Below are 24,411 nucleotides of genomic sequence, written 5' to 3'. Positions count from 1 at the left end.
TTAAAATATGCTCTCTGGCATACACTATGGTTTTGTAACAAGATACTGTGTACCTATTAGGATAATGTCATACTCCTATGGCAAAAGATTGTATTGCAATTGCCAGCAGCTTAAGCAGAAGGAATTTCTTCACCAAAGTCCAGATCCCACTAAAAAGAAAAATTTCTATAAAAGCTGCCTGTCAATATATTCCCAAGAACTGTTTCATGGGATGACATTTAACACTCTTCTAAAGGAAAAAATCTTAACTTTCAGCTATATTTACCTCCTCCCAAATAAACCCATTTCACCACAAATTTACAAAAAATGTAAAATACAATGTAAAATACCAAACTTAAGCTGGCAAAGCAGGAGAGAGCCATTTATTACCAAACTTTGAAGCAATCCATGTATTTCTTCAAATGTTAGATGTCACCCACTTCTCCCTGTGCTAGTCCCAAAGGCTAGCAATTCTTATGGCACTCTAATAATTTTCCTTGAAATTTCTGCAGGGAAAAATCTAGAATATGAACCTTCCCCAGCCTATGTCTACAGGTAAATCATATCCTTGATTTCAGTTCTCAAGGAGGAGGTGTAGAAACTATGCTGGTATCACTGAGCTGGCCAAAAACCATGCCAGATGACCTGTTCCAGTAGTCCAGCCCTACTGGAGGCTAATACACCTCTGGCTACTGTACCAGGGGTTGAGGTAGGGAGGAATCTGTATTTTTTTGGTCTTTCAGCATTCAGAGAATTTCATGCTACAATAATCTTATCTTTCCAGCCATCAAGACAATGATCCCTAAGCATTTACTACTAGTAGTCTTTCTGCAAGGTTCACCGTACTCTACAAATTATTTATGGCAACCTGTAATATAAGAGGGAAGACAAAAAAAAATATCCTGCAAAAGGAAAAAAAAAAAAAAAAAAAAGCAAAACAGCTGCATCATGGTTTATTCTAATTTTGTTTACCTAATACTGTGGCTGAACAAACTGACAGAAGCTTTTTGGCCTGTGAAATAGTATCTGCAAATCTTTAAACAATGTGCTTCTTAGTGGTTGGATTAACTCAAACTGTGCAAACCCCCTTAGATTAAGACTGCACTGCTTTCATGTGAACTAGCAAGGCAGTGTGTCAGAGAAATAAATAAAGATTTTGTCCTGTTGACTCTCAGCCTACCAATCACGGAAAAGGGGGCAAAAGGCCTTGTTGTGTGCCCTGTGATCTTATCCCTTGTCCTTTCTGACCAGCACAAACTGTCAGGAAAGAAATAGTTCTGCTGATAAGAAGGAATATCTCCTTTTCTTTTAAGTCAAAGTATAGTAGCTGCTCTCCTTCAAGTCAAACAGACCTCATAATGCAGTATTTATATAAGAATTTTTTCCAATATGATGAATTATTAACTTGTTTTGGTTGTATCTTTCTGGATTAGGCTGAGGAAAAGAAGTACAACTCCCACAATGTCTCCAGATCTCAGCATCACTTTTCTTTTGATCAGTACACTTTGGACTTACAGAAGAAAATTAAAATCATATTATTAGTAGAAAAAAAAATACTGTTGAAAAACAGCACTTGTATTAACATTTTAATCAGATGCTTTTGAAATCATCTTCAATGAACAGCAGTTAACTCAAACACCCACCTGGGACAGCAAAGTCAGTTTGATGTTTGTATATTCCTACTTACTTAGACCTTCCAACAGGAAGAGCTTGGTTATTAAAAACCAACTGCCTGTGTATTTACATGGAGCTTTTAGGAAAGGCAATGGGGAAAAACGGTGCCTTTTTACATTGCTGACAACCAACTCCACTTCCATGGGGGATATTTGAGCATCATGCCTAATGTTCTCTGAAGCAGGGGCTTAAATGAGAAACAACTGGCTGATCCTCTTCTTAAGATGAGAACAAAGTGACAGGAGAGATAAGAGAGATCGCATGGGCTGAGTCTGGGCAAATTTGTTCTTTGCAATTCTTCTTGGTGCCTGAGCTTTCAAGTGATCAAACAGCAGAGCTGTGGTTATGACTGCTTACCTGTCTGTTATGAACAATGAAATGAAAATTCTCCCTTTATTTGTGAACCAAGGCAGTCTAGTCATGGAAAAGATAACCCATGTGCTTTCATTGAGCATGATACCACAATATGCTGTTAACCTTGCAGCTGGTGCCAGTCATTACTTTTCAGAAGTATTTTATTGGTTTTGCTCTTCAGTGCAACACTCAACACACCTAGAATGGACTCAAAGCAAAATATTCTCCTTGGCTTATCCAGGCTTTTCTTCCCCTCATAGCTCTTATTCAATTTTCCCTCCTTCCTGGATTTCAGATAAAATTACTTAAATCTGGCTGTTGCAACAGAAGGCCGCCAGACTCAGCTTCTTTGCTGAATTTGGGTGAATAAATGCAGGTGATTTTGTGGGCTGGCAGAGACAGCAATATGGAATCAGGCTGGCTGTCCTGGTTAAATGAGCAGTCAAACAGTATGTAAGATTAGGTTCCCAAACATAGCTCCCTGCCATATATTGAGGTAAGTAAAACCAGATCATCACCCTCGTCTCCACTGAAAGTATCTGAAGGCAGAGTGAACATTCTGAAATTATGACTGCATTTTAAAAGACTTCTGAAAGATCACAGAACCCAGACATGTAAGAAAGTTTTCAAACCACAGGGAAGATAAGCTGAAAAGCAAAGCAGAAGTGGCAAGACAAACCTCACTTGAAAGGCTTGATAACTTTTGTCTGACTGCTTTTGCAGAGGAAGTTAAGAGTTACAAAAGCTATTCTACTCTCAAAATCTAATACTGTGTTCCTAAAATTAGGAGAGATAAGGACAATGACAAAAGCACAGATTTGGCAGTATCAAGGGAAGTTTGACAAGTGGCACCAGAAAGCAGAGATCAAAAGACCACGTAAGTTCTTTTATTGTGGAAAATACCTAGAATTCCATGTTTATCTTACCACAATAAGCTACTGAATGATTATCTAAACGGCCCTTGTTTTGCCAGGTGACTCAATACATCTGTAGGTTTTACCCCACATTAGTTTTAGTCTGGTGTGTTTAAAAGGCTACACAGCAACTCAATCTAATCTAGAAGTTTATGCATCTTCTTACAGTCATCACAGAGAATGATCAGCTTAAACAAAAAATCTCTTTGGTATTAGTTCAGAATTAATTGCCCCAGTTGCTACACCTAAAATCCCATTGCATACATCACATAAAATCTCAGCCCTTTCTCTGACAGTACCTCACTAATAGGTATTGTGAGAAATCCATGAAAGTACATTAAAAAACCCCAACCCTATATGAGAAGCATCTCACAAGGACCTGTTTGAGTACTTGTGAGCCTTTATTTTTTCCCTTAATTTCCTTAGCTCTCCCTTTACAAACTGTGGAAAGTTTTCTTAAATTCCAAGCTGGCTTTGCCTATATACCACAGCAACAAAGAAATCTGTCTAATATATTATGAGTGGAACTATTCTTGGCAAAATAATGTCTCTGAGACAGATTTAAGTCATGCAGAAACAAGACTGAACTTGTGAGTTCACCCTTTCTTTAAAACAAACCAATACCTGCTGTCACAGCAGAAGGAAAAAAGATATGTCAAACCCAAAATATTACAGCAGAAGCTGGAGAAGACGTGAGAAAAAAAGTAGCTCACTCATCTTCACTATTCAAGCATCTTTAGAGTAGAAGTCTACTGTTTTTTAACCCTTTAATTCAGAAGAGGCCCACGAAGTCCAGAGTCCTGGAAGACTTCCAGTAAAAAGATTAAACCATTAATATAAACAGTCTCTAGAGAAGAAAGCATCTTGGCTTTTGAACAGCATATGATAAATTTTGAAACCATGAGATTAAATCAAATTGTATTTTAATGTGGTTCAAGAGAAGTCTTTCTTCTGTAGACTGTCAGTCTCCCTCTTAAAAACATCTGATAACTACTGCAGTGATGTAATGTTATTTGCACCTCTCAAAATTAACCTAGAAACAGGTACGGACAATAGGACAATAATGAACACAAAAGGACATCCCTCCTTACAGGGAGCAATGTTTTGAATATAACAGCCTATCCAAAAGTTTCCACTCTCTCTTACACAAGCCCCACAGAAAAAGCTGTGGCTCTTGATCACAGCTGTACCTGGCTTGCAGGAGAATCACCAGAGGAGCAGCAAAGAGCTGAGAGGTTCCTTTTCCTTCTCGGTTGTGCCACAGGAGCGCGAGGGGTTACCTCCTCCCCAAAAGCCATCCCCTCAGTAGTAGACTGTCACCAGCATGGAAGGACAGAAGCAGGAGCAGCACAGAATCACCCCTTCCTCCTGGCACAGCTTTTCCATAGGTGTGCACATGCGGCAGAGCAATCTGATGTGCAACTTCATTACACATCCGGATGTATGAATGAGTCATACATAGAAAATACTGGTTTCTCATGGTTGCATGCTTGCACACGGGTGGGGATTGAGCAAATACATTTGGACATGGGCTGGAAACTTCCCTTTTGTGACAGGATTAATACCCACTACCAAGGAGGTTACAATTTAGCAATGAAGGAAGAGGGTAAAACATGTACAGTAAGAAGGCACGAAAGAGCAACCAAAGTAATACAAATAGTTAATGCTGTGGTGAAATATCTTGAATTAAGCTACAGCAAAAACCAAGTATCATACGTGACCTCTGCAGCGGTCCTGCATTACTGAAAGCTATTCACTGGCCTCACCAAGAAACCTGACTCTGCTTGATGTAGGGTTCCAGGCTCAGAATGGGATTAATCCAGCTGCTCAGGACGGCATTAGGACGCTGTGGCCAGGAGCCCATGCAGCAGTGCCCAGCAGCTGCTGGGGGCGAGGAGCAGCGCGCCCGGCGTGCCAGGAGCCGCGGCAGCAGCAGGTGCCTGTGCGGGAAATCGCCGGCTGCTACGTCCGGTGTGGAAAACACTTGGTAAAAATAAAATAGAAGGGAAGTACACATGAGCCAGAAATTAAATGCTTGCATCTGATACCAGAGGAAGAACACGTCGGTCAGAAAATCCACTGGGGGTTTGAGCCAACTGCACCCTGGTCAGCAGGAACACTTTATTGACATCAATACCAGCACCACGAGGGCCAAGAAAAACATGTTGTGATCTGCACCTCCTTGCTCCACCCCATCCCACCCTTCTGCAGTGTTCTGAAGGGAGAGGTTCTCCACCGCCTTCCAGAAAGGTTTGATGCTGTTTCTATCACATGTTTTCACATAAATTCCCCAGTGAAAAACACCATACTGGTGCTACTGGTAAAGCACAGTCCCTGGTGTGTGTAGTGCAGGAACCCTTCTCTGCCCCACTCACCCATGCAGGATCATGGCAGAAGGCACCATCCTGCCTGTGTTCCCAGTGCTGGATTTAGAATTAGCCAAAAAGATGCCAGCTTGGATGAAATAAAATTGAAAATAAATTGGAACAATAGAGGTCCTCTAAAAAACCCAAAAATACTGCAGTAGTTACTGACATATCATAACAACTGCATTACTGGGGCGATCCCATTCAAAGAACAGAATGATACAGAGGCTCTCCCGCATGCCTGGGTAGTAGATGTTGACTTAATGTTGCCTGTTTAATGCAAAGCTATTAAACAATTTAATTATGAAATAGCTTTTTTTTAAAAAATAAAGATCATGAGATATCCATAATTAAAGAGTGAAATTGGCACACAATATTTGTGAGGTTTTAGAGTGAGTTTTTCTTTACAGACTTTTAGGGAAATATATAATAGATAGAAATATAAGTAGATCAAGAATTTACTCAAATTATCATTTCTCTGTAAAAAAAATAAACAAAAAAATAAACAGTTTGTTTAGATCGACAAGAAATTTTTTAAATGTTCTAATTTTTTGAGTACACTTTTTAAATGGAAGTATTTATTTATTTAAATGGAAGTATTTATGTTACATGTGTACTTTAAATTTTTTTTTTTTTACATTATCCTAAAAAATAGTTCTTCCTTCCAAGTAATATTTACTCTCACTTAAATCAACCAATGTCATGCAATGGCTTATTTGCTCACCCAATGGGAAATAAGTGACATTTCTTCCTCTTACTTATTCTAATCAAAGTCAAATATTTGATCCTTCTGTGAGTAGTTTGCTACTAATTACATCAGTCTGATGTATAGTATTTTGTGTTACTAAAAATACATCTACAAATTAATAAATGCAGCTTAAATTATGCTTTCAAAGCACAGTAGAAGAAAGCCCAAAGCTCATACATAAACATTGACAGCAGCTCTGTTTCCAGACTTTAGACACCCACATACCCACAACATAGGTGCAAACTGGAAAAGTCTCTGTTTGTTCATCTGGTAGGAAGTGTATTTGAAAGGAATATATCATGTAGGATTTAAAATCAAAATCAACTTCTTTCCAATAAAATAAAAACAATCCCTTTCAACTCTGTTTTTCCACTCATTACATTTTCCTCTTGCTGCCTTCCTCCTTTCTTGAAGGACAGATATCTCCATCCAGACTGAAGAAATATTTAGCTTCAATTGAAATTGAAGTACAAATAGTTTTTCTCTTCTGAATGAAATAATTGCAATTAAGACAGCTAATTAAAGGTATGTGTAAGAAATGTGTAAGAAACTCCTTAGAAGCCGAAATAGTCTTAAAACTTAACTGAGCACTGGAATTTTCAGTCATGAGACATTAACATAGTCAAGAATCCAGCAATACAAAACAGAACTGGACATTCATGTAGGTATCAGGAAGATCCAGTCTTACAACCAGCAAGAAGATAGTTTTGGAAGATAAATCTCAAAATGTGGGACAAAATAATCTGTAACTACTAAAGATCAAAGCATACATGATGGATGATTATCCCACATCCACAACATAACAGGTGTTAAGAAATTGCCCTTAAGAGGCAGAACTCATGGTGAAAAACATTGTTCTTTTGGATTTCGTAATCCAAAGATAACCTAAGAGAATAGCATCTCCCTTTCCTTAATTACTAATTTTGAATTTTAGACATATTTTTTTTTGAAAGTGAAGTACATGTACGGCAGTGTATTGATCAGCCAGTGAAAGTCTTTCATAAACTGAAACAAATGGCACTGTTCAGTGACTACTAAGGCAGAAATCTCCTAGTGAGTAACTGGAATCACTACAACCCCCTGCACTAGGGGCCACACAAAATTCAGTAGCACAGAAGGTACTAATTTGGACAAAAAATCCACAAGACCAAAAGAGGACCCTTGAAAAGATTCTTGACCAACTAAAAATCCCTGCACTGACTTGCTATGTCAAGATGCAAAACTTGGAACCACAGATTCTGAATTTACTGAACTGGCACAATTACCATGACTGGGTGAATGTTAAAAACACACATCTCAGGGGCAGCTGTCAGAGTCACAGGTGTTGGCTGCAGTTTTAACAATAGCACTGTTTTTTTCTGGTGTACTCAACTCATTTGAAGAGAAAGGAAATTGGAATATATGTATATAAGCAATTGGCTTGTCTTATTTACTCGTGTTCTCCTATTTGAGCCCAGAAAAACATTTAAAACCCAGTGATTATGGTTAAACCAAACCAGTTAATCAAGTGACTTCAGTGCAATCTGCCTTGTTAGAAAATCAACTGAAACATGCTGTAAAGCAGCAGCAATAGTCCAGAGATGCATTTACTTTGCTGATAACTGACATATATATGCGATCCCATCCCAACTGACAATGTGCAAATAGCACAGAAGTGCTTCCCAGTGCGAAGCTAACAGCACTATTCAGCTGCAACAAGAACAACCCAAGCATATTCACAACCAATTGCAGGGAAACAATTTTTGGACACAACAAATTCACAAGTGTTGAGGCCAGTCACAGGTTATAAAGGCAGCCTTGACCAATGGCCAGGGAAGTTACATTATCACCTCAGCACTACCTGTTGCCCTCACACAACACCTCTGCCCGACAAGAGCTCCTCACACCTTCTGTAGCACACCTCCAGAGCTGGGGCCAAGTGAGAACACCTGCTCAAAACCAGCCTGGCCAAGAGTGCCTATAGACCAGAGCTTGCAGGCCTTCATTATCACTTCTGTCACAAACTTACTGTGCTCTCATAAGTAAATAAGGGGCTTGAAATTAATTTTGGGATTTAGGGACCACTGACAAGACCCATCTAGAATGGTATCCTGAGGATGCCTCCCATGCTGTTCATCCCTGAGCTGGGCAGGAAGCAACTGGAGGTGCTTTGGTTTAAAAGCAGAGTTGGAAGAGGAAGCAGTGGCAAAGCACCCGTTGTGCAGACACTCCTCCCCACCACTGCTGAAGGAGCCAGTGCTGCACTGAAACCATCCCCCAGGCAGGGCTCTGCACGCTGTTTCAGTGCAGCTTTTGGCAGTCATCAGCAGAGGCAACCCAGAAAGAACGAGGGCTAAACCGAGTATGTGCAAAAACACACCTATAAATGCCTCAGGACATTTTGGGCCAGAAAAGCTTAAGCTTCAGAAACCTAAGGAATCTCAGGTGTCTCCAATAACTGGGAGAGGTTTCCACAGGCAACACTTTTGAAGGCAACTGCCTGAAATATGCTTTAAGGGATACCAAAGTCCTAGATTCTTTACTGGATTTAACAATAGATACTGGAACAAGATTACTACAGGCATTTACTCAGCTGAATACAAAGCATTCTAAAAATACTTTTGCTTGTCATAAAATAAGATTAGAAAAATATATATATACAAAAATCACATGAACAAAGGTAAGTATGAACAACTACCTGGGACTTCTGAGTTACAAACAATACACACTATTTAAAATGCAGAGGCGTTGCCACAGAAAAGAAGTTACTAATCCTGTTGGGGCAAAGTAACTGCACTGGTGTGTGGTTTGCATGGGGGAGGGAAGGAAAACGAAAAGGGATTGCTTTATTAGCCTTTTTGCAGCTTTGTTTGTTTGCTTTTTCAAAAAAATCCCAGCTTTTCAAATTACTTTCAACTGATAGATATAAATGAAGAAACTTGTGTTTATCAAAGCAAGTATTAACAATTTAGTTAAACTTCGTTTATTCCCAGAGATACCTTAGGGCTAGTAGTTTAATATGTACCTTAATGGGTTGCCTTACTTTTATAAACTAGAGGGTAAAACTGAAAGACTTTCCACTGAGACATGCTATTAAGAATATTCCTCTTCCTCAGCATTTTCACTTTGAGTGAATACAAAGTAAATCCACTTTACTTTGCTAATGAACCAGCTCTTTGTTCATTTATCTATCGAGCTATTTATAAATATCTTGCAATCACAGCATTATCTGGGGGCTAAGGAGCATGTTTCAACTCAAAACAAATGGACATGTCATCTCATGTCCTTCCATAAACAAAAGCTAAGGGCTTGGAATCCAGCAGAGATTTAACCTCGTAATCATGTTGCGTATGTTCATTTTCATAGCTGTTCTTAGGAGCTTGTAACAGTGTAAAATACGAGCAGTTGCCCTTAACTTGGAGCAGCCCTGGAAAGCAATAAATTGTTGCCCCAGATGTAGGTGAGACAGGGGACACGTGGGGAGGGTCCCCCTTCCTGGGCATGCTCTGCTGGGTTACACAGGCTGCCCAGGGACACCGGGGAGCTGCTGCCTCACTCGGGCAGGGAAGCAGTGCCCATTGGTGGAGATGAGGCAGGAACTCACAGAAACCTCCTCAAAGAAGCTTCTGAAACTTTACTTTTCCCCCACCAAATACCTACAGCCTACACGGACACAACAGCAAGCTCTGGCTGTACGACACTGACTTCTCAGATACAAATAGGCATTTTTTGGTGACAGGTTAAGTACAGCAGTATATGAACCAAGTGGTAATTCAATGAAATGGATGTTCCCAACTAGAAAAAACTGCAGCAGCATATCCAGATTAAAATCACATTCTTCACATTTTAAAACTGAATGCCATTTTTAACTCTGTTTTTTTTAACTTGCACAGACCAAAGAAGTGGTTGTTCAGCATTAACACTAAATAAATTTCTCCCTACCCAATTCCATGGCATCTACCAGCAACACTATAATGAACACAAAATATGCTTGTCCATTTTACATATTTTTATTTGTACATATTCAAGTACTAAATAACTAACCCTCAGACTACGGGAGAAAGGTTAAATTGACATGAATTCTAAAAAATTCCCATTAATAACTCAGTTTCATGATATAACTGGGTGTAAAACCAAACGAGCTGTGACTAAAAAAAAAATCAGTTTTTAAAGTGATTTCTTCACTTGTAGTGCTTTCAATTCTTTCACTTTAAAAGTCACTACACATTCCAAAAAATGTTTATTTAACCTTGCCTAATCAAGAAATGCAGAATATCAGAAAACCTTTATACCCTGTTGTTTTCACCTGGAATTAGACAATGTGCTTACCATACTCTGCAACCCTCTCATTCCCTAAATCCTACTGAAGATCTACATGGAAGTGAAGTTCCTCTCAAGTTTACATCTCTCAGCAGTCTTAGGCAGAACGTTATGATTTTTCTCTTTTCAAGTTTTTAAGCTCGGGTGCTATCCCCACCCTTTCCCACCCAGACCTTCCCGTTTCCACTCCACACTGAGCGGTTTGAACCAAGGGAATTCTGCAGCCCCAGCGCTGCTTCCCGTTCCCACTTCCCACCGTGCCAGCGGGGCCATCCCTTACCCACTGCTGCCCACTGCATCTGTCCCGACTGATGAGAGACAAAAGTGGCTGCAACTAAGAACACAGGGTGTTTACTGTCTCTCCAGAGGAACTGGAACTATCTCCTTTTGTTTATACCTCAAATCCCAAAGTCCCAATAGCCTTTCTGTTCCTAGACTTTCACCTCCAAATACGTTTGCCCTCTACTAATATTTTACCCAAGGAAAAAAAATCTATTAAGAAGCGCTCAAATGTTACCTATGATATCAAAACATACACTCAAAAATCAGTTTAACCAACTGTGATACTGTGATTCATGTAAAAAAACCAAAAGCTTCAGTATTTTAACAGATATCACATCCTGGAATAACTACTGTTGTAATTTTAGGGTTCTATTTTAACAGTTAAAAGAGAGACATCTGGCAATAATCTACAAATAAATGCAGTGTCTCCATTCTTAGTTTCTCCTCCAAAACACTACCTAGGAAATTTTTGCAGCATGATTCATATAATCAACATGATACATTACAATGTCTTTCAAAGAATTCCGAATTCTTAGTTCATTCAATAAAAAACTCATTTTTGAAAGAGAAAAGGCAACATGCCCTGCCAGAAAACTTGCTTTATCGACTCAGCCCCGCTGCCAGCAGGAACGTGGTGAAGCAAACTCCACGATTTCAAAAGCATTTTTTCACAGTGAGGGCAGAAACAGAAAGAGGATTATTTACCGAAATGTGAGATTCCACAGGTGAGGCCACAGACGGTCTGAAATCCTCTTCTTTTAGTTCCAAAAGTTTTAATTTATGATGCAGTCTGTAATAATCCTTTCAAGCTGCCAGGTAGAACGCACGCCATATCTCAGCCGTGTTTTCTTTTGCCCTTTTGCAGAGTAACTTTGCTATTTGCATAAAGCTTAGTCCTGGCCTATGGGACTTTTTGAACATCTACATGTTAGATTAGCTGTCTTGACATGCTCTATCAAGCATGACATCATGGATCTCCATGGTAACCTTAGCCACACCTGCCCAGATGCCAGAGTTACCTGTCATGTTCAGATCTAAATACACACAACAAAAAACCTTCAACCACCATTTTCTAGGCAATCAGCCCTGCAAAGGCACCGGAAGGATTTGGGTTTTGTTTTTAATTGATTGAAATCTGATTTCATTTGCCAAGAAAATTTCTTCTTCACGGAGCACTGCCTGAAGCACTAGAGCTGCTTCTGACCCTTCCACACTTCCCAGCCTATTTCCTAGTCAAACAACAACTGAAGAAAGCTGTGGCAAACTTCTTCCACCTCACTTTCTTACCCCAGGCTCACAAGCTCCCGCTCAGAAAAGCTTCTACCATTCATTTTTGTTCTCTGCCCCTTCAGAAAGGCTTTTTTTAGAGCTGACTTGTAAAACAGGTTCACAGCAGGGGTTACCCCCTCCCATTGCCAGGTTAGCATTTTAACCTCTTAATTGCTAACTCTTTTTCACGCTTGCAGCTACAGACCCAGCTTTTACACTTGTTCCCTCTTTCCTTCTCTGCCGACTGCAGTCAACCTCACCTAAGCAGGTGACTGTGTTCTTCCATGAGCTCCACAGTAGATGATTCACACTGTCTGAAACTGAAGACATCCCAGACTGTTTCCCTCTTGCTTTCTTTATTTCTTTACCTTCCCTGGGGATTACATTAGCACCTTCCTTTCATTACCACAGGTGAGACAGCCTTGGCAGAGGTAAGGTATTTAAAGCTCCTGCAGAAACTTGCAGGCGCTTTAAATAATAAAAAATTATTTAAAAATAAAATAAAAAAAAAAATTGTTCCTTGGCTTTACAGACATCCAGGAGGGGCGAGCTCTGGTGCCCAGCTGTGGACTTACCTTAGGAAGGGGAAAAGCTGCAAGGTGAGGGCGAGCTGCTGGGCTCTGGGTGGCAGAGCATCCCATTGGGTTCTGCATCCTCCTGTGCTGGGGCACATGCCTGCACCCCCCAGGCTGCTGCAAAGTCATGCTCCACTTTACCACAGACCAGTTTAGCTGCAGGCTATTTGCAATATCCCAAACCCCTTGTGCAAACAACGATGGACCCTGCCTCTGTGAGCTTTCCTTTCCAGAACAGGATATCACAAACAAGGCAACTAACCTTCGGAGGAGAAACGATCTGTGTGCACAGCTGGGGGGTTTCAGGTCATCACATTAGCTAACCATCTGTAATCCCTGCCAGCACTTTACCTGGCCAGTGACTGTACTTCTGATTTGTGGCAGATTATCAGGAGCAGAAATGGGTTCTCGGGAGGCACATCCAGGGAGGGATTTATCTCAATAAATGAAGCCTGGAGGAAACCATTAGTGCATAGTGGAAGATGCAGACAACATTCAGCTGGCCTTGCTGGTGGAAGACATACAGTAGGATGTGACAGCATCAAATTTTTTTCCCTGATGTTTATTTCTTGCAAACAAGGAGTCTGTTGGCCATACTCAGATAATGATGGCTAAAATGGGCAAGAGAAGAATGTCCACATAGAAGAAACCAGACAATTAAAATTCTTGATTTCCTATTGGTTGTGGAGCTGACAGGGTTTAGAGCAACGTGGAAGAGAAATTAAATTATATACCAGGGGCTACCTCCTGACTGTAAATACTGACGTATTTTATGTTTCAGCTGCACAATTTGACAGAGAGATTAGAAAATGGTGTTGCACTGACTAGTATCCTTGATAGGCATCCTACAGTGGGGAAATTCCCACCATGGACAATGTTGGCACTTTCCAGATACTGGAGCAGCTGAAGAAGTAAAAAGGGAGAAAAGGAACCTGGAAAGGAACCTGGAAAATAAATTGTGACATTTTAATTTAAAATGTGATATTTTAAATCATGTCTTCCCATATATCTTACAAATTTTGTTTGTGATGCATGTATATGCTACATATACATACCTACTACATGTGCATGTAGTTTGTCTTCTACACCACTGCTACACACTTACATATGCAAGGGTGGAAAAAAGGAAGTATGGATGCTAAACACACATACGCACCCTCAAGGCAAAATTATACTATAGTCTTATTCATGGAGTGGCTAAGAAATCACACATTATATGTACACATACATGCACACACACACAGCTGTGTGTATACATATATTTATATACACATAACTATGTGTATCTATATACAGTTACATATAAACACACACAAACACACACACACCAAATACTGATACGTGGCTGTGCACACAGAGACACAATTGGTAAGAAAATCCCCCTCTGAACTGTAATGCTATGATCATCATAGTCTTACTGCATCTGATGAGCCAGACAGTTGATACATCACATGCCAACTAAGCAACTTCCTTACAATCAACTTGTATTATTTATTTCTGCATGTTTTCATGTGGGTTTCATTCAGTTTATACTTTTTTAAGTAAGGCTGAATAGCTGGAGTCTTCAGTATTTCCCACTTCCAAGGAATACATTTTGATGCTCTAACAGTAGTTTTAAAGTTATTTTGTTTTAAAATAGTTTAAAAATTCATTACACAAAACACATACAATATATGTCTAATCACCAAAAAATAGAAGCAGGAGAATGAATTTTACCCTCAATAAATTAGCAAGGAAGACACATTTTAAACAAATATCAAGAGCAGTTACTGCATTCCTTCTGTAATTTATTGCCTTCAGAAAAGGCTCAAATTACAAAATGTGTAGGGTGTAATGCTGTAGGCTGTTCAAACTAGGTTTGCAGTGTCTGCAACACTGGAACTAAATATTTACATGACTCCAAAAGATCTAATCTCTGGATTTCGCCCCCCTCCCACCCCCTTTATTTAATTTGTATGCTATCTTTATCCACCACCCAGCACATTCCACACAGTCACTAAAGTTCATGGAAGAGATAAGTGGGGAGGAAAAAAAGTCAAGACTTTAAAAAGAAAGGAATAAAACTGTTTAAAAATAAGGAATAGATCATCCTCATTAGAGATGCAGTCTTGCAACAATTTTAGCTGAATACAGATGGATTCTAAAAGCGATAGCACCTGGGATCTCTAGAGACCCTGTAAAGGAGAAGTTCTAGGGGTGAGTTAACAAATTACAATCTTTCCAAACTTGTAACAGTCTGATCTTCAAAGCCTCTCAAGTATGCAAAGCTTCAAAGAAGTTTGGAATTCACTAAGAGCTTCCAAAACAGTACAATATTTTTCCAAGTCATTTTTATTCCTTATTTACAATTAATTTGCTGTTAATGCTGAAACACCTATAAACCACTAAGGGAAATGAACTTCTACAAACAGGCTTGCTGTCAGTCATTTGTTAAACCAAGAATAATGAGCACAAGATTTTTTAGACCTAACTCCAAATTCTGATGCTTGATTGAAAAAAAAATTAATTATAGAATAGATGGTAGATTGGCTGAACAGATTAAACACTGTTATTGCACGCAAAACCAGAGTCCAGAGTTAGGAAGAGATCCCTGCAGGGCATTCCCTGAATTCAGAGGTCGGTGTGTCAGCAGCCTCCACCTGCTCTGAGAGATACATCAGTGTGTCACCCCCACTCTGACCCTACATCTACTGCTCACTGCTGGAAAGCCACTGCAGGCAGAGGCACACCACCCTCGGGTATGCTGCTGACAGACGAATGTGGGTGTCAAAGCTCCCTGGAGGAGAAGATAGTTATAGGTAAGTCTGTTCTGTTTGCATTACAAAACTCAAAAATAGAAAAGAAAGCAAATGAAAGGGTAACAGAGCCAGCTAAAGCACACAGACACACTCTGCAGGTATTGTCTTTACTCCCAGGCAGCGGTGCCAGTACTGAAAGTGTAACAGAAGTTAACAGCTGTTCCATATTTTCCCTTCAGCTGTGAAAAGTACGTTGAGACTCATATACTAAGATCAAGAGTCTCACCTTCACTCCTTTCTCTGTGTATGCTTTTTAAAAAAAGAAAAAGCTCTTCAGAAATGTCAGTTTCAACAAGCAATTCCAAGGTAATATTGAACAGATTCATTTTGTTTCTTTGAATTTCAAGGCAACATCTGAATCGTAGGCCACATCCAAAAAAATTGTTTCATACTTTGTTACATTCTCACCTTTGGTAATGAGGTAACACTCAATTTTGTAGGAGTTATAAGGAGTGTTAAACAAAAGACATGATACAAATTTCACTTCCTTACCTGATCTCTCAGTCTCTCCTGGTGTCCCATTATTGCTGTGGCATGGTGAGGATATTTCTGTTTCAGATGCTCAAGAAAAGCCTCTCTCTTCCTGTCCATTTCTGAGGTTTGCATTCCCAATATTTCTTTGGAACTGCGAGGGCCACCTACTGTATGTCTTCGAGGGATGTTGCGGGTGGACTTGGAATTAGAAGAAGTGTGACTGCTCGGGGTGGAAAGGAGCTCTTTAGATCGGAGACATTCTGCATCATCTAGTGATGTTACATGCAAACTGGGCTTTGCCTGGTCTGAAAAGAAACAAAAACCAAAACCAAACATAGTTTATATTATAAAAACTTGGAATACCAACATTCGCATTAGTAGCAAAATGGGAAAAAAGACTGATATGAAAGCTAGGTACTTTTAAAAGTCTGGCAGTGCGCAATGGCATGTTCTGCATCATTAGGCATATACACATCATAGTAACTGGCCCAGAAATAATACCTTATATAAGCTATATAAGCACATACTTATCTACTTTTATCACACAATTGCAGTACTGGCCTCACAGAAAAGTGAGTGTCATTAAAGTAGATGTTCCTTTTATATCAACTTTACCTATGTGGCTTGAAAAGAAGATCTGACAGGGCCCTTATTCTCTGACCTTTAAGATCTACAGGATGCTTTCTACAAGAAGAAATAGATTTCTTCAACAGGGTCCAGTACACCTAATGGCCCCATAACTAGTATCCTTAAGGATACAAACTGATAACATTCCTTTGACAGAGCAGATTTGTAATCCTTTATCTTTTTTTCTCAGCGTGTTTTCAACATGTTCTGAAACACCTAGGAAATAATAAGAGGGTTTGGGAGTCTCTTTTTTGTGATTTGTGACTGTGGTCTGGTTTTAAGTTTCACAGATCTCGCTCAGATTTTATATGTCTCAGGACAGCAGGCTGGAAAATTCTACATCATTTTTCCATAAACTATTTCTTAAGAAATAGAATAAAAGCAAGTTCTATGTGACCTAAAAAAAAGGGGGAAAAAACCCTCAGATAAATTTTACTGCTTTAAAATCTACTTTAAGACCAAAGACCTCAACGACATTTGTAAAGAGATAGGCAGACACTGTGGGTATGTAAGTGCTGGCTTATCTTCAGGTAACTCTGTAACATGAACCCTCTGGTGCTCAAAAAATTGTAGACTGGAGCCTTGTTACCTAATACCTTTGAAAAAATCCCTCACTCCTTTGTCAGCAAAGAAGGAAAAATAAACTAACAAAAACCTGAAGTACTGAAAAGGCCTCTCCAAGTCTGATGTGGCCTTCCTCATCTTTACCGGACAGACTCAGACTCAGACAACCCTGAGTGTTAACCCTTCCCAGCACCTCCCCGGGAGCAGGGAGCTCCTTCTTCTACCTGTCTTGAATAAATCTTTATTTCTCTCTGTCTGACACTTTTTGCCTCAGAGCCCCTTATCCTCCCACTGACGTTTCGCCTGCGTGCTGCCATTATGCAGCACCGCTGTTTGGAAACTCGCTTCTTTTTATGCTTCAGTCAGTCATTCTGACACTGTGTGTGGTAGGCACTCCACTTGCCTCAGGATTTTATGCTGAGGATTTCTCAGCTTTCTGGCGTGCATTGTCAATTGCCTGCCTCGTGCCATGAAACACCAAGCCATAGTAATAAAACAAATCCTCGGTGGAGCTGTTGCTGGATGTCCCACCAGCTCACACAGGGAATCAATTTCCTTGGGTTCCATAACAGAACTTGGCCCTGGACAGTCCTCAAAGACTTCACGTGTTTCTGTAAACTCCCTGTACTGTTCAAGGGCTCCGAAGTTTTCAACAATGCCCTCTTGTTTGCATTAATGGAAACCATCCTGAAAGTAGATGCAGGAACAGGGGCCCAGACTGCAGGTGACACCATGGTTTGATGAGCACAGATTTGGACACAACTTTGTGAGAAGGTTTGGTGCACAGGGAAGTCTTACTCTCACACAGATTAAAAATGTCATCTGTGATCTTCACAGCACCTTCTAAGACCTTCTTAGCAGCAGAGTCCTGGTTAAACCTTCAGAGCAGCAGCATCACCTTAATGTACAAACAAGCATGCACTCAACTTTTTCAAGCATAATTCAGTTAAGAAACATCTGTCCTCTCTGCTTATTGAAAAGTCAAAGCATAAGCCACCAGGTACACTGAGCTTGTTTGAGAAAAATGGCAAACAGGAAAGCTTTTCTTGCAAGAAGCCAGCATAGCTACTCCAATTACACTCAGTGAAAATGGTTTCTGAAAGCTGCACAGTCATTCCAATGGATTTTACACGGGAGGGAAACTAGGTGGGCTGGGGCTGGATGGAATTTACCGCCTTTATTTTGTTGTGCCAAGAGCCTAGAGGTTACATCCCTGAGGCTGCTGGAACAAAGTCAGAGACAAAAAATAAGGGATTTTCTTGGAGTTGGAGGGAGTCAGCATAAGCGCGGGTGACTGAGTGCAGCAATTTGGTATAAGCCCTCAAAGCATGGTCACAGCAGCAGTTTCAATCACTGAAGTGATGGCAGGCACTTCCTCAAGAAGGCAGGTAAACCTATGCTGACAAGCACAACCCAGAACTCACGAGTGTGTATTCTGGGTCCTAAATCTCTCTCATGCAAAGTCTTTCCCTACACTGCACTTCAGTCTTTTTAATAGTTTAAGAAGGAGCTAATTATTTGGCACATAAAGAGACATATCAAGTAAAGTGTTTAACTGCTGTTTGTTATTAGGTGAAACCTTGAAAAGGAATCAAAAATAACATACTTTTCTTACACTGTATTAGAAAGATCAATAAATTCTCTTATTTTTCATTCATATATTTGAAAAAATACTGCATAAATACCAGAGAAAAGAAAGGAATGTAAACTATGCAAACTAATTTCTCATCTTGCCAGAAAGCTGACTTGGACATCCAGCAAGATCCTGATCCTGCAACATTACAGCACACAGCAGCACATTACTTTCTTTGCAACCCAAAATCTATTGTGCTTCAGTATGGGTCTTTTCTCTACTAACTGCTGAAAAAATTGTTTTGGACCACTTCCTGGACCACTGGATAAATGACTTCAGTGGCAGGGCTGAGTACTGGGCTGTTGAAACTCTCCTGTGGCTCTTGAGACACATCAGTTCTACAGATGCTGTGCATGCCACAGTGCTATAGGGAGGAAAAACTGAGAGACATTTTCTGGATTTTGGAGTGCTCTATAACATCGTGGGTAAACCTTCCGTATCTTCCAAGTGAAGATAATAGGCCTAGCAAATCAATCTCCACAGATAACTGTGAAATCTGTGAAACATCATGTGATGGTTCCCAGATGAGTGCTAAGAGTAGGAAAAGGATAAATTATGCAAGTACCCTCCTTGGGAAAGGAGGAAAGAGAAGGGAATAGAAAACACACAGGTGTGAGATAAGTTTGTCTCCCTCTCTCCCTCCCTCATTTTCAGAAGCTAAAAGCCAAAGGTCTGTTACATAAAGCAGCAAATCTAGAGGGCAACTAAAAGCAAGACTTGCTGACTGACAGGGAGAAATTTGGTTATCCAAAGGCATGAGTAACTCTTACACTTGATTTGCTTCTCTGATCTGAAAACAAGTTTCAAGATTTCTTAACATCACCAACATCCCCATTACTACAGTAAAGGGCCAGGTCTGCAGTGTAGAAGGAGTATGTTTAGGATTAGCAGCAAGATTATCATGACGGATTAATGGCTGTGAGCTAAGGAAAAAAAACCTAGAAAAATAAAAAGTTCTTCGATATGTCCTGGTATGTAAATCTTCCAAGTCACACCCTCCATGAAGTCTACAAAGGTCAGGAAGTCACTTTGCTTCATTACTTTAAATGCTAGTTTAATAGTCCTGTTTTGCAACCCAGGTGACATGAGAAAAGAGCATTTTCAGAATAATTTCAGTGAGGAACAAGTGTGGACCTGACCCATACTGATACTGTGAAACTGTGCCTTGAAGCAAACCCCATTCAATACTAACATTTTTAAAAAGAATATGGCTTTAACAGCATGAGTCAAATCAACTTCTGTTACATTTATGTAGCAGTAAATGTGATATTATTTGGAATTGTTCTAATTTACTTCACTGTCTTTACAATTAGCTCTCTTTCCAATGTAAATTTTGGACAGGGGCCAAAACTACTACATTTGGTTATGAGCTTTCAGCACTCAACATTTTTGGGAACCATAGAATCAGTCTGGCTCTGTTTTCCTAGCTCCACATGTATCTGAGGCAGTTTCATACAACCCTGACAGAAGAAATGTGTTACTGAAGGCCTTTTTTTTTCACTAGTCAGACACATTCTTGAAGTGAAGATTTCCGTCCCACTAAACATAAACATACATAGACACAGGTTACTCCTAATGCTCAGTAATTTTACTTAAAAAGTAATTCAAACCAGCATCAACCAATTAATGAACACCCAATTAAAAAAAAAAAAATAGGAAGAGGATTATTTTCCTCCTAAATTGCTAATACACTATTTGTTAGCATTGCATGCTCATAACCTTGTGTGATGTTTTTAAACCACATGTACTATTTGTTTCACAGAAGCACAGCAACACAACTTTTCCTGACATGCCTTTGAGGAGTACAACACGCAGGAAATGGGAATGTTCACAGGTGCCCCACAAACACTACAATACAGATTAGATTCGGTATTTGTCAAGCTACCTGATTGTTACGTTCCACGTGGAATGCTAGGAAATGGTTTTCTTTCACTTTATAGGAAATAGTGCAGCAGTGAATGTATGAGTACACAGCGGCAAACCCCTCTTAGACAGTCCTGGCTTCGCTCCAAAACAAACCCCAGCGGTTTCACCCAAAGTAAACTAACCCTGTCACAATCTGCTCTGGATCTCCCTCTTTTAACAGACACCCCGAGGTAAAGATGAGCTCAAATCCACTTGTACGAAGGAAGAGCTATCTCTCTGCCACAGCTGAGGCTGGCACAGCGTTTCAAGGGAAGGGGACAGGCTGTCCCCACCTCAGGCTCCGCACCGGCAGGATCCCGCAGCCGTGACAGCCATGCAGAGTGCTCCCGGCTTCGGAGGGCACACAGAAATCTCTCCGAAGAGAAAGTCAAGCTCACAAAGTTTCAGTGTTAGGGAAATGTGCACAGCAGAGCCATTAGTACAAGAAAAAGAAATGCTATTATTTTTTTTTCCATGCATTCTCTCTCCAGTCATATATAAAGCAGCAACGAGGGACATGCTTAAACGTAACTCCATCTTTGCCTTTCTTATGTCGCCGATTACTTACCCTTCGTCTGCCTGCTGTCTGTTGGGCAAGCCAGGCACAGCTCAAGTTTCTGGCTTTCATTTTCCTCCATTGTCCCTGCCTACCGCACAAGCTCTCCCCTCTCCAACTTGGAGCCGCAGCGCCCGCACCGCCCGCGCCGGGCTCGGGGCGGAGAAGGGCGCGCTGCGCTGCGCCGGCGGGAGCCCCGCTCAGTCCCGGCTCAGTCCCGGCTCAGTCCCGGCTCAGCCCCCGCTCAGGCCCCGCTCAGTCCCGGCTCAGTCCCGGCTCGGCCCCCGCTCAGTCCTGGCTCGGTCCCCGCTCAGCCCCCGCTCGGTCCCCGCTCGGTCCCCGCTCAGCCCCCGCTCGGTCCCCGCTCAGTCCCGGCTCGGTCCCCGCTCAGTCCCGGCTCGGTCTCAGCTCGGTCCCGGCTCGGTCCCCGCTCGGTCCCGGCTCGGTCCCCGCTCGGTCCCGGCTCGGTCCCCGCTCAGCCCCCGCGGTGGCACCGGGGGCGCACCGAGCCCGGCCCCAACAGGTGACGGCTCCGCCGCCGCCCCTAGCCCGCCCGCACCCTGCCGCAGCCCGGCGGCCGTGTGAAAAGCAACATTTCAAACGCGATTACAGGCCCGAGCCTCCGCTGGAATCCGAGCCCACAGCCTTTTAAATCTCTGTCATGGGACAAAAGCCTTTCCGCACGGTATTTTTTTTTTTTTTTAAGCTCGTAACCACCAAGCCCACAAACATTCCTGATAAATGCTCCTCTGTCTTTCTTAGCGTCTAGCTTTAAAGTAATTCATTATGTGAACTCTTTGAGGTTTTGTTTTCTGTTGGATTCTTTCAAGCCGCTCAGAGAATGAATTGGTGAAAAATCAAGATACAGGAATTCAACTTTAGCTAAGCCAATAAAAATGAATGGTAGCAATATGTAAGCAGGGACTTGGGTTAAGAGGGATTTTGAAGCCTCAGCAGCAAAACATATAGAAACATATAACTAATTCTCTTTTGGCAGATCAGAGGCCAGCAGTCTGCATGAAAATCAATAGATCTACAAGGCTGCAAGACAAGAAATAGTGTGGCTGAGAAGGACAAGATCAAATCCCACAGATTCCAGCAGATGCCACATGTGTTGATTCAGCAGAGAATATCAGACTGATTTAGTCTATCCAAATCATAACACTGAGAGATGGTGGAACAAACTTAATATTGAGTTACAGTATCAAGACCAGAAATTTTATCCACAGACAACTTCTGAACTAGATTAAGAACAAAGTATAACTGAGATATTATTAAAAATAGGCAATTTCTCACTTAAATTCATACTCCAACATCAGGTAGCAGTATCTTGGATGTCTTTTTAAACAGACCTAGCATAGTATGGTCTTCCAAGTTTTCTTCAGCTCTGACTTCAATATAACATCAGCCAATTTGTTTGCAATGACCTCTCAACCACCCTGTCCAGACAGGCTAGGAAAATTCCCCTACATTTCCTTCTACATCTTGATCTGGCAGAAATGTCATCTTGTCTACTTAGATTATTGAACACAAAAATATTTTGAGTATATATAAATTCAGTACAGAAGCTCCAGGAGGATCACTCTCCTCATGTTCCTATCCCTCCACATCCAGCTTTTAAAAAAAAAAAAAAAAAAAAAAGGTGTTTGAGTAAATTACAATAAATGATTGATAAATGAACAAAACTATTGTTCATTAGATCAGACAAGCATATTCTCTAGCACTTCAGAAATATTTATTTTCCTTTTTAGTAACTAATTCTATATGGTCTTGGAACCTGGCAAAAGTCCCAGAAATCTGGCACGGAAAACAGAGAAAAGATGAAAATACAATTTAAACATTAGCACTGTTATTTAAAGTCTGCAGTATAGTGCTCCCAGCAGAATACTCCTATAGTTGCCCTGCAATTATAAAGAAAACAGTGTGATTTTATTTAGAATAGTGTTTTTACTGGCCCTGGGGTCCTCCTGCTCATTCTGATTGTGCACTATTTTAGGAGGAGAACTGATGGCCAGCCATCCCACTTATCTGATGTTTCTTTAGTGATATGAAGGAATGTAACTTTAACACCAAGGTTTTCCAAAGTCTGGATAATCGCAATGAGCCTCTTGCTATTTACATTCACAGCCAGCTAGAAGCATGAGAGGGTTCTTGCAGGAATAGTGAACACTGAACACCACCAACTTCAAGAAATGTAAAGTAACTCAGAAACCTCTGATGGAAAAAGAAAGCTAGTGCAGTTGCCTGGAGCAGCACCATGAAAGCCGTATCAAGACATTATCTGTACACAGGGCACAGAAACTGAGAGTTCAGAAACTAAGGGCATTTAAAAAAAGTTATCCTAAAATAACATGAAAGAAAGTACAAAACATACTAGCATTAAATGCCTGAAAGGAAGGAACTTTTTCATCCTTGTACAAAACCAGGGTTAGCTGTGGAGGTCAGTAGTGTTTGTACCAAGAACCTTAAGAACAGAATCAGTGCCCTCTAGTTCCTTAGAAGGCTTTCCCTCCATCCATGGTAAGGAAAAATAGAAACTAGAAAATTAGTCTAAGATTAAAATAATGATGACAACAACAGTAACAACAATAATAATAATTAATATTAAACTATCTACTTTTAGCCAGCACCTTTAGTTTCCATAGCCAAGAGCACAAGACAGAGTTGATGCTTGACTTTCCCAGTTCCAGTGAGCAGCCAGGTGCCCCTCAGAACAGTGCCAAACTGGTCTGGAACAGCTACTTTCATGGCCACAGCAAGATGCTCCCACTGCTGAGACTGACAGTAAATGGTTTTGAAAGTGCTGCTAAGGGGCCTGAGCAAACCAGACGCCCAAAATGTAGAGATGGTCTAAGAGAGATTGGTTTTTTGGTTGTGGACCTGTGATTTGAAAACTGGGTGTCACCTTATGAGAACTTCTGCAGCTGCAGACATAGTTTCTCAAACAGGATTAAGGAGCATCAGCAAAGGAAGAGACTAAACATGCACACTTCAGTATCATCAAAATCAAACCAAACCAAAGAGCATGCCCATAAAACATAATCACCACTCAGGAAACATAATCACCTCTGCTGCTGTTCCCAGGAGAGGGAGCAGTTGGGACAGCAAGGTCTCAAAGCACATCTCATTTTAAGGGAAAATTCCTTGGTCTCAAGCTGGATTTAATTTGTGTATCTAACTATGCCATTCCTTAAGATGTTACCGGAGTCTATTTAGATAATTAGTGAAACTCCTTTAGCAGCTGGAGACAGCCAGAACCATTACATTATTAGGCTCAAATAAAGAGCAGCCCAGTACAGTCACTGGGATGAATCACTAACGAGAAGTTAAATAAACTTGATTAACCAGTTCACAACACGCAATCAGCATTTGTTTATCTGTGGGATCAACAATA

The 24,411-nt window shown here is 40.7% G+C and overlaps 1 protein-coding gene across 21 annotated transcripts in view; it reads right to left on the bottom strand.

The window, feature by feature from the left end:
• KIAA1217 (KIAA1217 ortholog) overlaps window positions 1-24,411 on the bottom strand; it is a 354,640-nt gene that overhangs the window by 155,610 nt on the left and 174,619 nt on the right. For 8 of the 21 annotated variants that reach the window (XM_088051935.1, XM_088051930.1, XM_088051956.1 and 5 more), the window contains one exon: window positions 15,751-16,037. In XM_088051935.1, coding sequence (XP_087908061.1) covers window positions 15,751-16,037 — 287 coding nt within the window. Of the gene's footprint in view, window positions 1-11,321; window positions 11,467-15,750; window positions 16,038-21,029; window positions 21,249-24,411 lie in introns of those variants that run through there. The other 13 variants (XR_015771982.1, XM_014248652.2, XM_014248656.2 and 10 more) reach the window with 6 other exon arrangements.

This window comes from Pseudopodoces humilis, chromosome 1 (assembly GCF_049639895.1).
Source record: "Pseudopodoces humilis isolate 2021_Gansu_Grassland_sample_001 chromosome 1, ASM4963989v1, whole genome shotgun sequence".
In the NCBI taxonomy this organism is placed as follows: domain Eukaryota; kingdom Metazoa; phylum Chordata; class Aves; order Passeriformes; family Paridae; genus Pseudopodoces; species Pseudopodoces humilis.
The sequence above is the reverse complement of the archived record's forward strand: the minus strand, read 5'-3'. Positions and strand labels throughout refer to the sequence as shown.